Source organism: Leuresthes tenuis, unplaced genomic scaffold, assembly GCF_036924035.1.
Source record: "Leuresthes tenuis unplaced genomic scaffold, fLeuTen1.0.hap1 SCAF_9, whole genome shotgun sequence".
Classification (NCBI taxonomy): domain Eukaryota; kingdom Metazoa; phylum Chordata; class Actinopteri; order Atheriniformes; family Atherinopsidae; genus Leuresthes; species Leuresthes tenuis.
Window position 1 is genome coordinate 6,797,320 of NW_027325363.1, and position 14,790 is coordinate 6,812,109.

The 14,790-nt window shown below is 44.7% G+C and overlaps 1 protein-coding gene across 3 annotated transcripts; it reads left to right on the top strand.

Moving 5' to 3' along the window:
• The first annotated feature begins 47 nt into the window (after nt 1-47).
• On the top strand, nt 48-13,967 carry zc3h4 (zinc finger CCCH-type containing 4). Of its 3 annotated transcripts, none has more exons than XM_072392067.1 (14): nt 48-352; nt 4,359-4,659; nt 4,766-4,873; nt 4,999-5,203; nt 5,317-5,471; nt 5,784-5,880; nt 5,984-6,114; nt 6,215-6,328; nt 7,374-7,485; nt 7,700-7,809; nt 7,969-8,432; nt 8,831-9,153; nt 9,254-9,502; nt 9,961-13,967. In XM_072392067.1, exons 1-14 carry the CDS (start codon nt 273-275, stop codon nt 11,673-11,675), a joined length of 4,164 nt encoding a protein of 1,387 aa, XP_072248168.1. In that variant the 5' UTR covers nt 48-272; the 3' UTR covers nt 11,676-13,967. The 3 variants fall into 3 exon arrangements, with proteins under 3 accessions (XP_072248168.1, XP_072248169.1, XP_072248170.1); XM_072392068.1 differs by having other exon boundaries at nt 8,834-9,153; XM_072392069.1 differs by lacking the exon at nt 48-352 and adding an exon at nt 387-1,523.
• The last annotated feature ends 823 nt before the right edge of the window (nt 13,968-14,790 follow it).

The following is a 14,790-nucleotide window of genomic DNA, read 5'->3' on the forward strand; positions in this document are numbered from 1 at the left end:
CTTCCCCTCGGAAAGCCCGCCCCCTTTCACTTTGGAGAAGACTGTCGGCCATTTTAAGTTTGTCAGTCGTCATTTCACATCGCTACAGTAGGACGGAGAACGTCAGGATTCAATTTCAGCAAATTTCTCTTACAACTGTAGTGGAGAGTTGCCTTCTATGAACTGAATCTCTTCCTAAAACAAAAACAAGTAGATCCTAGTGAAGTGACGCATAAGCCAGTAGATTACAGTGTCGACTTGTAATTTTTTGCACCTCAATGTAGGTAGAGGAAATGGCTGTGGAAAGCATGACTGTCCATCCAAACTCCCCAACTACCAACCACGAACACAACAGTCTCCTGACTGACGAAAGGTCGAGTAATTCTACAATCATATTTAAATGAAATTATTTATTTGTCCTGTGCTTTTACACAAAAGCCCGGGGTTTATTTTTCTTTTTTTCTGTCAAAGGGATTAAACTCGCCTTTTCTGGAAAACGAGTACAGAGGTAAAGAGAACGGCCATGTTGACACGACAACGCCAACTTGGAGGCCTAAAAGCACCTGGAATAACGTTATTCCCTGTTTTTTATTACATTGTCACAGTCAACGATCAATCGACTGAAGCGAACTTGTCTAATGGAAAAAGATTAGATCGAAACAGCTCATCATTTATACTTTCATTTCCATATTGCCAGTTCAACGATTATAAAGCATCGGTTAGTTACTTGCCCATTGTTAAGAGCCGTACACAAATTAACGTTAGTTTAATTGTTTGTGTGCGTGTGATGACAATTGCTGAAATATCGCAGGTGAAAAAAAAAAAAAATCCAAGCGATTGTCTTTTGCCAACCGTGGGCCTGTTCGAAAGCTAACATGCTAACGCTAGCTTGTTAGCTAATGTTGCCAACGAATGCAGTTGGTAACTCGATAAAGGCTAAGCTAACGGCTAATAACTTTGTCGATGGAATTTTACGGTTATAAGTGAATATAGACGCCGAATTATTTATTTATTGTAGCGATAACTATAATTTTTAAAGCAACACGAAGGATACCTGGTCACTTTAGGCTTTTAATTAATCTCATAATTCATAAAAAAACGGTTTCGTTTGGCGTGCGAAGCAGCTGTCATTAAATTAACTACGCACTTTTTTATAAGGAAGCTTATTTTAGCTCCTTAAAGCTTTACGAGTTCGCCATAAGACTTAAGGGTTAGCTATGTATTTTAATTTTTAATTGTACGAGTGATCGATACGTGATGGATGTTTGTTTTAACATGTCCCCTTTATTCACAGTCGAGCCCACACTGCCTCGTCCCAAACATCCACAAAAGTCCCTCAAATGTTTAAAACGTCTGCAAAGCATCCCAGAAGTGTTTCAAGTCAAACACAAAGTTCCCTTTTCCACAGTACCCAACTGGCAAATTTGCTCTAAATAGTTGGCCCCACTTCCAAGTCCCACAAACCCCACTAGTGCCCCTAAAAGGTTAGGGAAAAACTTGATCTCAATGGTTTTGAATGCAAAATGTGAAGAAAACCTGTCACAGTAAGTATTCCCCATTTTAATCATGGCCCTTTGCTTATATAATTAATGGAGTTATGGACTCATCCACTGAGCTAATAATGTACCATAATGCATGGTAAAGCCTTAGCTGAGCAGAATAATCATGTTCTCTGTTGAACTTCTCACAGCTGTGTGCTAGTAAGGTGTTTTAATAGATTTAATGGAGTGTTCATGGATATAAATGGAAGCTTTTTGGTATATTTTACATGGATGGCATAGACCTAGACTTCTCTGTGCTTCTCTAAGTAGGGTCTCGTGTAGTAAATAACAGTTTTCCCTCTGGATTGGTCTGTTTAGCTTGAAGTTTTTCTTGGTAGATAAGAGCAGTATTAACTTGAGAGTTTCTGCTGACCTGACCTGTTGGGATTATTTGAGTATTGAGATGTCTGGGTGGTGTTTGTTTGCATTTCTAGTTTTTCCCCTAACTGGCACATTGTTGGCAGCAGGTGATGTGTGTATAACATTTCGACAGGCCACAGAGGCCACCAGCTTCTGTCCATAGTGAATTCCTGCCATCCGCCCCCTCCCTATTTGCAACAACCTGTTTCTATAATGCAGCCAAATTCCTGTGCTAATATATGATAAGAGAGCCTTCCACTGTGACATGAGAGGTTTCCTTGTGTCTGGCCTCTGTGCCAGTGGAAGAGTGATTTGGGTACTGAGATGATACTCCTGAGTTGGCTTTGGATTCAGAGACGGTGTTTAGTGTGGAAAAAGACTAGGATTGTTGCTCTATATATATATATATATATATATATATATATTTATAAGCTTCTGCTTTGAGGTATTATACTATATTATACTATATATACTTATATTATATCAGAAAAGACTGAATATAACTACTATTTAGCTGAGGTAAAAGTAACTCTGCTATTTCTTAAACAACATGCATAGTTGAGGAGTTTTTTCCCCTTTAAAAACATCAAATAAGACCAAAATATGACGTCAGATTTTATTGTTTGTTCTGGATTGTGCAAATTAACAAACAGTAGATAACTTAGTTTGGGCTGGGGATCAACACTAGGCTGTATATTGACACCTGTTCTTAAACAAAGCCTGTTTACTTGGTCATTTTGAGAATGTTTTTTAGCCTAAAACTTTAAACTTAAATAGCAAAATTGTCCAAATAAAAAAAGGAGGCCCCTGACAGCCTCAGCAGTGTTCTCCACCTCTGAAGTGATCTGATTGTAGCATTTTCTGTCAGGAATCATAGCTGTAGACTTGATTTAAATTTCCTTTTACTGGTGACTGTGTTTCTGAGGTTTAAACAAGACTGAGCAAAGATTTAAAAAAATTGATTGTTTTGAGGAAGCTGATCCGTTTAGGATGTGGTTTAGTTTAGTTCTTGCCTCACAAGCGAATGCACCACCTGCTCTGCATATACAGTAAGACGAAACCTGTCTTTGAGTTGTCAAGTCTTGTCAGGCAGTCGTTTCTGTGAATGAAGCCTCTCCGAATCGATCAGGCCTCAGGTCTCAGCCGCAGCCTGCTGCAGACAATACTTGCTAACCTACTTTGGGTGTTGGCTTCTGTGGGAGAGCTGCAACATTGCTACTCAAATAGCTGGGGATTAATACCTTGTATCTTTGTTGTTTTTAAACTTTGCTCCTTTTGCCTTTGACATAAACACCAGTCTTCTGCATGCAAAGAGCATGTGTGGTCAGAAGTTGGTTGTGGTTCGGATTTTAATGACATTTTGAGGAGTTAGACGGATCTCTGTCATGTCTGGACTCTGGCCCAGCAGTTGGCCACAATAACACCGTATCATTAAACCCCCGTCCGCCCCTCCAGTCCGGTGTAAGAATAGGATCTCTTTCCACCCTGGTGTTTTGGTGGTTTCACCTTGACTGTGTGTCTGGATGAGCACTGATTTAACACAATTCACCTAAAGAACACAGAATTGCTGATATGCTTGTGTTGGCCTGATCTGAAGGCTGCTGATCTCCATCATAGATGTTGCACCGTTTTTGACATTTTGAAAACGGGGTCACGGTCCTTTGTGCTGACAGCGTTTCTTTGGCTGATCATATCAATTAGATGCTTACAATAAGGTGTGTGAGCTTATATGAAGGTAGTTGATTAATCCACGTTTTGTGGTCCCTGTCATCAGTTTGGCTGACCTATGAGGCCACTGTAGATATTTTTTATTGACGCTATTTGAAGGGACTTATATCCGAAGCTTTGTGCTGTCGTTTAAACAGACGCCATGTAAATACACTCGTAGAGTCACGGAAAACAATCTCTAATAACTCCCAACATTCATTTCAAACCAGAGTGCGTAGTTTCTGGAGTCAAATATTTTCTCATCTCAGGTGTTATCTCACAATAAAACAGATAAAAGCTCACCGTGCTGTGCAGGAAAGAGATTAAATCAGATAAAGTTTGAAAATAATTTCTTTTGGCCACCAGAATTCAGATATTACATCACAAATTCACAGACTGCCCTGAGCCTAGTTTTTATATATTATTTGCATTATTTCGTATTTATTTCCAACCTGTGTTTAAGCTTGAATTTCTTTGTATTATTCATTGAACCCTCGTGGACTTGTGGCACAGGAAACTAAATTAGCAGTGCTGTAGATTAGTTCTGCTTCCACCATAAACTAAACTAAAAAGGGTTCGTCGTTAGATTGACCATGTCTCTGTACTCGTTTTTCATGTCATTTATTTGCCGTTGCATCAGTATTTCATGTTTGTTGTTTTAAATTGGTGTCCTAAAACGTGACAAATGGCTGGAAGACGATTAAAAGTACGCATGCCTTTGCGCACATGCATATATGTGATGGTTTTCCACGTGCTGGGTTTTCTGTACAGGCCAGAAGATGGAGAACTGGAGGAGGGCGAGTTGGAAGATGATGGGGGAGAAGTGGAAGAGGAGGAAGTGGGCGGAGGTGTGGCTGCTGCAGCGGTACAAGGTGGAGACGGTTTAGATGAAGCAGGTGGAGGAGGGGAGGCGGGAGGGGAAGGGACAGCGGAGAGGCCTCGGCGAAGCAAGGAGCGCCACGCCAGCAGCGAGTCAGACGATGAGAGATCCCACCGTCGCAAGAGGAAGCGGAAAAAGGAGCGGGAAAGGGAGAAGCGGAGGTCGAAGAAGAAACGCAAATCTAAACATAAAGTAAGAGTACGAGCACGTGTGGAGCTGAAAATCCCCTCACCATTATCCACTTCTTAAGAATGATTTACGTTTGCTGCTGTCTAATGTTTGGGCGCCTTTCTCCCAGCGTCATGCGTCCTCTGATGATGACCATTCAGACTTCAGTGATGACTCTGACTACAGTCCCAGTGAGAAGAGGAAGTACAGAGAGTACAGTCCTCAGTACCCTCCTCCCGTAAGTCTGACAAACAGGCATTCTGCACACTTACAGTAGTTCCCGATATTCGTCCGGAGCTCAGATTTGTTCATTTGGAAAGCAGAGTACTTTATTACCGTGAAATTTGTTGCTTTTTGTTTCAGTCACACGGGGGCTATGGCGGCCCAAAGAAAGGTGGTTACATGAAGATGGATAAACAGAGCTACGGAGGCTACGATGACTATGAAGAGGAAAACTTTGAGCCAGAGGAAGATGAAGAAATGGTGGAAGAAGACTATGACGATTTCACAAAAGAGCTTAACCAGTACCGCAAGGCCAAAGAGGGAGGAGGCGGCCGCGGTGGACGAGGTGGGTCCGCAGCAGTTGAATCAATCCAGATCCCACCGATAAGTTACAGACAGTTGATCTCTGCTGCCGCCGCGGCTCGCTGTTGTTTAATTTCCCTCTTTGTGTCTCTGCAGGGGGCAGAGGTCGCATGAAGAGCCTGAGAGGTCGCGGAGGAATGAGGGGAGGGAGGAGAGGCAGAGGAGGAGGGAGAGGACGAGGAGGGCGAATTGGAGGAGTAAAGATGGGCGGAGACAACGATGATGGCGAAGGCTACGGAGATGAAATGGAGGTGAGTTTTTGAGCTCCGATTGAAGCTTATCGTCTTCTCACTTTGTTCAGCGTCTCACAAAGAACTTGTTGTTCCCCTTTATTTAGTGAAGTCACGATAATCCCCATTTAATCAGGGTGGTCTTCATAGGAAGATAGATAATTTTTCTACTTATGGAATAATACTTAGCTACGCTCACTGTTGCTGAGGAGTCACCTCAAACAGTTAATCAAATTAATGGCAGACATGCAGCTTATGACCAATAATTTATCTGTCATAAGTTGTTTGAAGCTGTTACTAAAGTTGACCCTTCCTGTGGGACTGTCCTTACAGTACGGAGATGATGACTACGACAACATGGGGGACGATGACTACGATGACTACTCAAAAGAACTCAATCAGTACAAAAAGTCCAAAGATAGAGGCAGAGGTTTGTGTTTTTAGTTTTCTTCATGCTTCATACATTCCATATTCTTTCACATAAGGATTGAATGCTGTACAGCGGTTCTCTAACTCTAATAATTTCTCCTCAGGGGGTAAAGGAGGCCGCGGGCGAGGCAGAGGTAAAGGAGGCCGGGGGATGATTAGAGGAAAAGGTCGAAACAGAGGGAGAGGAAGAGGAGACATGATGAATGATGATGACCACGGAGACATGGACAATGGGGTACAACTTTAGGGGTTGACATCAGATCTCACTGAAGCGTACTGACGCTGAGTTTAGGCAGTTAGTGCTAATGTGTTTTTACTGGTTCTGTGTCTTTCAGGACGGCACTGGAGGTGACGGACCAGGAATAGGGAGGAGGAATCAGAATGAAAAGCACCAGGATAAGAAAGGAAAGGCCATCTGCAAATACTACATCGAGGGGAGATGCACCTGGGTAGGATGACTCAAATTTACTTCACATTTGCATCAAACCTGTGTGTTGACTGATTTATACCAATTAGTATAAGAAATATTGTGACTTTTATACCTTTTTAAGGTGTAACTAGGGCTGGGCGATATGGGGAAAAGTCATATCACAATAAACTTTTTTATATCAGTCGATATCAATATATATCGGGTCCATGACTTTCAGCATCCACTTGAGCCCCTTATTTTCCACTCTGCTTACTGGTAGCGTGTCTCTTCTGTCATACGGCGCTGGATAAAGCAGACTCTGGTCTTCTGTTGCTGCTGCTGCTGCACAGGCGTTGTTATTGGGGGAAGATTAGTACTTATGTTTGTAAAAGTTTGCATTCTCCGTGCTCAAACGGGTGGCGCTGCTTCAGGTGATGAAAAAGATGAGTTTTTATTCCCTGTCTTTGTCGGAACATGTGCTCGACATAATTCGCAGTGCACACTAATATGTTTCGTGCCGGACTTCAAAAAACCAAAATACCTCCACACCACTGAACTTTTCAGCCCTTCTTATCAACAATGTCATCAACAGACATCCCTTACGCCTTGGGCTGTTTCTTCCGTCGTTTCTTCCAGTGGAGCACTCATTTCTTTCTTTTATACGGCCGCAGCAGCACAAACAAACACGCCACGACTAGCTGCTGGCATGGCTCTATTCCAGCCACGTGATTGGTTCAGCGCAGCAGAACTCTCGTTGTCATTAGCTGTTCGTATTGTCTGTCAAAAGATGGACGAACGGAATCTATGGACCATGTTTCATATCTCTTTCATATCGTTTTATCGCCCAGCCCCAGGTGTAACATAAGCATAACCTACTGAATTCACTTGCTTTTAAAATGCAGTCTCAAAACCTTTTTGCATAGTTTTGGACCTCAAATGGGACGCAGATCGTTCCCAGCGTCACACAGCTCAGGATGCCTTAGTTTGAATGAAAAAGTTTGACAGCAGTAAGCTGTGAAAAAGAACGAGTTTAAGATGAAGAATCCTCTGAATGTGCACCTTTAATTGAATTTTTCTACCACCAGGGGGATCACTGCAACTTCAGCCACGATATTGAGCTGCCAAAGAAGAAGGAGCTGTGCAAATTCTACATCACTGGATTCTGTGCCCGAGCCGACCACTGTCCTTACATGCATGATATCCTTTACTTCGAGATCCTTAATTAGCTCGAGAGAATCGTAGGAATATAAACAATTATGTGTTTGTTTTAATTGATTTTGTCTCTTTGGGTAGAGATTCGATAAAGTTACTTACCAGTAAGAAGTTACATCGATTAGATTTTCCATAACTGGAAATATGACAGGCTTGCATTAATCTTTTTGCATGTGTTCCTCCTTGACTCCCAAAATACGTGAATTCCCTTGTAAGCTGTTCCACACCACGGGGAACTGTGTCAATGGAGATGAGTGTATGTTCTCTCACGAAGACCTCAATGACGACACCCGGGAGCTGCTCAACAAGGTGGGATCCTCTCAGCCAGCCACTGGCGACTGTATATGATCATCAAGTTTTCTTTTGTAATTTGTTTAGATACCTGAATTCTGGGGCTTTCAGGTTATTGAAGTGTCTGAAGTTGTTTGTGTCAGATTCAGTTAGTTTTTCTGTGACCCTGCTTTGCAGATGCTTTCAGAGGATGCAGAGGCCGGAGCTGAGGATGAGAAGGAGGTAGAAGAGTTGAGGAAGCAAGGGATAGACCCTCTCCCTAAACCCCCCCCTGGAGTTGGCCTCCTACCTACTCCTCCTCGGCCCGTTCCCATGGACAACAACATGGGGGGTGGAGAATTTGGCGGGCCTCCCCCTGGTGACTTTGGGGGTGTCTCTGGACCTAATCAGATCCCCATAGTGGGCAAAGGTCCCCCAGTTCCAGTGCCTGTCCCCGGACCCAACCCCAGTGTTGGTCCACCTATCCATTGTCCTGATGGAAGTCCCTTCCAAGGAGGCTTACCCCCAAATCCCATCGGCCCTCCGCCACACATGGGTCCCCCACCTCCTGGTGGTGGAGGGGGAGGCTGCAAGAAGATTCCCTCATTGTTTGAGATTAAAGTTCAGCCAACAGGACAGCTGGCTCAGAAACTGGCTGTTAGGTAAGAGATCCAAAAACAAACATTTAAAGTCAACATTTCTACAATTCAGCATTTTTATAAATTCTACATGAAAAATAGATAAAGTTTTAGTCTTTACCCACACATCTTGAAGGATAGCTCTAACATCTGTTAGATAGTCATTAGTGAACTGAAAGATATCTGAGAAACTACAGGGAGGGACTATGTTTGTGAGAAGATGCTGTTTTAATGCAGTTTTTGGTTTAAATGATCCAACAACTCTACTGTTATTCATCCCAAGAAAAGAGAAATGCTTTAATTTGTGCTATAGATGCAACACACATTATTGTAGCAGTACATTTAAAAAAAAAGGGAGATTATTAGTTTCTCTTTGTCCGGTCTGTGTGAATTTTTTAATCACACCTTCCCTTTTGCACCAGAAGCCAGACTCCCAGTGGCAACCAGGCTCAAGCGGCAGCTCCCGTTCCTCAAGGTCCCCCGGGTGCCATTCCGCCTCGTTTCCCAGCCCCTCCAGGCATGATGTCCCCCGACATGCAGAACATGGGCCCCAACCTTGGCATGAACCAGGGCCCTCCCAGCATTGGGCCCGGTGGACCACCCATGATGGGAGGATTCGGGTCTGGTGAAGGTCCTCCACATGGAGGCGCAATGCCTCCAGGCCCCCCCCAGGGTGGAGGAAACTTCTTCAACAACTTCTTCAATCAGCAGGAGGGTATGAAGATGGAGGGAGTGGTGCAAGAAGGTGAGAGCAAATTAAAGCCCATAGGGAACTAACAGAAAGATACACAATATATTTCAAAGTTTTATTTCTAAACTAATGAGTGCTCGCTGTTTCCTCTCAGGTGACAACTACCAAGGTTTTACCGGCATGGATGACAGAGCAGGAGCAGGAAAGTTTATCAGTCAGTCAGGTGGCCAAGAGAGCTCAGCTAATGGAGCCCCGGCCAATCAGGGCGGGATCTCTGTACCTGATTTTCTGCCTCCTGCCCAGCGCGTCCTGTTCATGAGGATCCAGCAGAAGCAGCAGGAGGAGGAGGAACGAGCTCGCAGGATGGCTGAAGGAGGAGCAGAAAAGAGTAAAGATGCTGAAGGTAAAGAGAACCCTCTGCTTCTCTCTGGGTACAAAGTATATATTCTCATTTTTTATGGTGCACATGCTTCATATGTTGTCCGAACAGACTGTTGACTAATGGCAGCACATTTAAAGTATAAAAACAACTGCACAGTTACACATAATGATTACATTTGGGCTTGTTGGCTATTGTTAATGAACATTTCCTCCCTCAGATTAAACAGAGATGATGATTACTGTCAGCAACGCAATGCCAGTACTTGTGATCCTTGTACATCTGGCAGTTCTGACAATATGTTAATTCTCCTTTACAGTAACAAGAGGAAGTGTAATTAGCAACTTCCATCCCTTTTAGTTAATGTAATTGTTACACTCGACTGTTGGCGCTCCCATTAACCGTCAGCAGAAATATCTGATAAAATGTCTGTATGGATTCTTTTAAGGTCAGTCAAGTATATTTTGTCTTTCTTTCCCAAGGCGACTCAGGGAACTGGTATTCCAGTGAGGATGAGGATGGCGGTGGTAGCGTGACCTCCATCTTGAAGACACTCCGTCAACAGACCCAGGTTCCTCAGAAATCTGACAGCCTTCCGAGTGACCCACGTCTCCAGAAGGCTCCTCCTTCCAACCCTCTGTCTCGCCCAGGAAACCCCCGCCTGGTCCGAGATCCACGGGATCCACGGGATCCGCGTCTGGCTCGTGCTACTGAGTCGGGCCAAGCATCCGACCCCGCTCACTCCACAGCAGCTCCAGCTTCTGGGCCACCTGCAGACCCGAGGTTAGCCAGGCTAGCTGCTGCAACCTCAGCAGGATCCATCTCGCACTCGCCTCCAACGTCTAAGCAAGAACCTCCTCTAGTCTACAAGCCCCCGCCGCTTACAACCCCGGCAGCGGAGGAGGAGGAAACGGAGCGAGTTTTAAGGGATAAACCCGTGCCCATTCCTCTGGACCCGCTCATGGGTATGGCTCTGAGAGACCCACGCACCCAGCTGCAGCAGTTCAGCCACATCAAGAAGGACATTCTTCTTCACATGCCAGCCTTCTCAAAGACCGTCACGTGGTCACCTGAAGATCTCCTTCCGCTGCCTATCCCAAAGCAGGACCTCCTCCCTCTCCCACCAGGCATCCCGCCGGTGTCCTCCATAGATCCTCGTCTGACTCGAGCTCAGCAGCAGCTCCACACATCACTCCCTCACTCACAGCCTCCTCCACTGCAGCCCGCTCCCTCCGTGGAGCCCCCTGCTTCTTCCTCTGCTTCAACCTCGTCCCTCCCAGATTTTGAGCTGCTGTCCCGAATCTTGAAGACTGTGAACTCCAGCCCATCCCAAACTCCACCCCCTCCTCTCTTAAGTAACCCCACTGCCCCTATTTCTCTGTTAGGTCAGTCCCCCCCCATGCCTCCTGCACCTGTAGAAAAGCCTGTCGATCCCCGGATAGCCCGCAAAGTCGCGTCTGACCCCCGTCTCCTGCCACAGAAGTCATCACTGAAGCAACCATCAGAACCCACGCCTCCCGCTCTTCCCGCCATATCTCCAGCAACAACATCTTGTTCGTCCCCTCCTACAATCGCCCCCTATGACCCGAGGCTGCTCTCCTCTGGTGGAGCAGGGCGCAGTGTGGGTGCTGGGACACCAGGGGGAGCCAGTGTGCTGAGCAGCATCAGTCTGTATGACCCTCGGACTAACAAACCAGGAAGCCCTGGTACCAGCAGTGGCTCTAATAACTCCCCCAACTCAGCCAGCACAGAGTCCAAACCCAGTGACTCCACAAGCAAACCCAAGTCCAAGGAGCCCCTGTTTGTTCGAAAGTCTGCGTTGGACCAACCTGAGCCGGAGAAAAGCGTAGAACAAGGGACTGATAGATATAACAGCTATAACAGGCCTCGGCCTAAGCCTGCACCCTCACCAAATTCCACGGCCCAGGGGGGGTCTGCTGCAGCTGGGGGTGCTGCAGCTGGAGGTCAGAGTGCTCCAGGAGCTGCTTCAGACCAGGGCCCTGCAGGTGTCCACAACCTGCCGGTGTCGTCTCTGTTTGGGGTTGTTAAGCAGGCCGCCAAGCCTGGAGGGACAAGCAGCCCCTTTGGAGGAAACAGCCCGGTGCAGTCTGACCAAGCAGCAACTGAGCAGGATAACGCCTCTCTGAAGGACGTTTTCAAAGGCTTTGACCCCACAGCCTCACCCTTCTGTCAGTGACCTACCCCAGAACCCGAGAGACCCTGAATCGGTGGGGTCGTTTTTAAGATTTTTTGGACACCCAGAAACCCAGAAGATCGCCGGGGCAGCTGCCTTGTAAGACTGGTTACCACAAACCTCTGTGATCACATCGACATAAAACATTATTTCATCCCCACACACAAACTTTGCCACGGTGTTGTGGATTCAGATCGTCTCAGAGACTTTCGGGTAATGGGAAAGGTTTAAAGTTAGATTCTCTATTTTAAGCAAACTTATTGATGTATAAAAAGATGTATTCTCTCATTTCAGACAGCAGCAGAAACACATTTATATGGAATGAACGTTTTAGCTTCTCATCTTGTTTTGTTGCCTTTTTATTTTAGTTCCTCTCATGTTTCTGTAAATCTTCTTTATACTGTTGCACTTGTATATAATTGGAGGGAGGGGAGGGGGGGGTCTAAATGCTCTTGGCAAGAATGAATGAAATCGCTCTCCCTTCTTTGCCACCACAGTTCTTCCCAACGAAATACTGCTTATTTATGTTGTTTCTGTGATTAAACGAGCAGCACTGAGGCAACTGTTTTAGCACCCTCATCATTTTTTTGCTAAGCTTTCTCAAATAAAAAAAAGCATACATTTTGTTTCTCTACATGTCCTGTTTTCTGGAGAAATAGTCGCAAATATCTAAACCCACGTCTATATTCTGTGTTTGATTTATTTTTTTAGTATTTATTTTTCTACTTCTTTGCACTGCCGGCTTGTTTTCTTTGAGGCTTGTATTAATATTTTTTAATGTCTAAAGCTCCCCAGGCTGTTGATACACAGTTTCATTTCAGGTATTTATCTCTCACCAAGAAAAGGTGACTTTGTTGTTGCAGGAAGCAACCCGAGACCTTTCAGTACTGCCTCTGTAACCACTACACTACTGTAGATCCTTTGTTTTATAGATTTGTTAAAGCTAAGAGGGTAAAGCTGGCTGTGACCTTCGTGGAGGAGTTTGAAAACAGATTTTGCTGCTCAGACTGATCACGACGCTCTGCGGTGATAGTTGTTGGTTAGCCGTGGCATCAGGAGCGCTGCAGGGACGTTTAACGACGTTGTTCTTAGTCTCTGCTGCCCAACATTTCATCCTGGTGTCCGGCAGTCTTGGTACGTCGACTCGTCGTCCTCTCATCTTAATCGGACCCGATTCTTTGGTTACTTACTGTGCTTTAAGTTATTTTTTCTGTTTTAATGATTGTTTTGTGAAGAACGGGAAGTGATCCTTCGGAGCTTCGCTGCTGATCTCTGAAAGCATTCGGAGGAACAGAATAATTTGCCGCCTTGTGTTATAAATGACTTTGACTGGAGGTCGATGGCACGTTGACAATCATAAACTGCATTTTAAGTTATCGCTTCAGCTTTGCTTGTCGCTGCAAATGTTCACCTGCGTCAGGCTTATAGCAGGAAAAGTGCACACTGAAAGCATTGGTGGTAAGGATGGGGGACACCTCCCCTGATGGATTCATCCGTAGACCAGAGCGTTCAGGTCAGAAATGAAGGCGAGGACGAGCAGCTGTGAGCTTTTACTCCCAGAATCTGTAGCCGAAGGGTCACAGTGGAGGTTCTCAGGATCGTTGTCAACCGTCTCGTGTATCAATGTTGATCATTTTAATTTATTTCTTTTCTTTTTATACTTTGATAAATATACTTCCTCACTTATATTTTAACTGAATCATGACGTATGTGGCAGGTCTGTGATTACGACTCACCTCAGTGGATGCAGGCAGTCTTCAAACATCAGGAGGAGAGATGACGATGTCTTCTTTTTTGATTTAGAGTAATAAATAACTCACTTTTGGCTCCTTTCTGTCGGGCCGGTTAAAGGTGTGTCAGGAAGCCCAGCTCCAGATATGGCAGGTGTGAACATCAATGTTGATTTGGTCCTTGTTTTGTATATATTTCTTTATGGCTTTGTACATTTGACCAGTATCTTTACTGTCTTTGGGGAGTTTTCTAACTGTACACTGTAGGTGAGCTTGTAAGTATTTAAATAAAGTTGACACATGGTCAACCAGTTAAATCTGTATTTTTATTCACTTGATTTATTTGACCCGCTTCTGAGGAGCCACTTTGTTACATCAATCAAAGTGAATAAACATGTTTTTTGGAGTGCCTTTGCTCTCTTGTGATGAAGATATAAAAAGATAAAGGCAGCAGCTTCTGAGATGTTTTCTATTCTGATATAAATATGAGTATTACAGTCACTAAATTTATTAAAGCCACCATGTCTGTCGTCATTGCAGCCTGAAATAAATATCTTGTTTTTTCCTTGCTTGCTCGTGGAGTATTTTTTTATCTACTAAATCTCTTCTAATTATTTCAAGCTACTACAGATTGAAACAAAATCTGTTGGATGTGCTCATTCTCCTGGTTCTGCCATCCTGTCTGCTTCATGAGCACATTAGAAAAATGCATGTGTCACGCTCAGATTTGTCACTTTATATTTTTAGATGCCAGGAGACTGAACTGTGTGGCGCTTGGCTCGGACTCTGGATCTGGATCAGCACCCCCAGCAGCACGCAGCCCGTTTCCTGGTTAACTCGATCCTCTGACGTCTCGCTTCCTGCTCCCCTCCCATCCTGCAACACTGGCTCCAGGAAGACAAACTATTCATCCCGCCACCTCAAAGGCTTCCTATCGCGCACACAAGCACTCAGCTGGGTACGGCCCTCTAACTACGTTCCTGCTGTTGACCTTTGGCTATAATTTATTAAACACTTAGTTTACGAACAATGTCCCACTGAAAGTGAAAGACCGCACAAACGAGCTGATATGTTACTGGAAATACTGACATGCACCTTATGATGACCTGATCTAAATATAGAGGAGTCACACTGGTTGTTTTCCCAGAATCTTTTATCAGTAATCTGCTTAGTTCTGTGTTCAGGGAGGCTACCTGTGGAGGGTGTATATATAGATCTGATCCTCTTAGAGGATGACTTCGGCTGGGATTTGAAGAGTGACGGCTGCAGTGCAGAGTCTGCACTTGTGGGGGCGTGGTGTGTGAACAGCAGTGTTGAAGGCTGAGCTCAACCTTCAGTCTCCACTTAGAGGAAGTGTTGTGTCTCTCTTCTTATCCTGCTTCATAAAC

Excerpts from the sequence above, each read along its gene's own strand:
- zc3h4 (XM_072392067.1), top strand. The coding sequence starts at position 273 with ATGGCTGTGGAAAGCATGACTGTCCATCCAAACTCCCCAACTACCAAC. Across the intron at positions 5,881-5,983 it reads GTCCAAAGATAGAGGCAGAG|GGGGTAAAGGAGGCCGCGGG; the intron begins GTTTGTGTTTTT and ends ATTTCTCCTCAG. Across the intron at positions 8,433-8,830 it reads GCTCAGAAACTGGCTGTTAG|AAGCCAGACTCCCAGTGGCA; the intron begins GTAAGAGATCCA and ends CTTTTGCACCAG.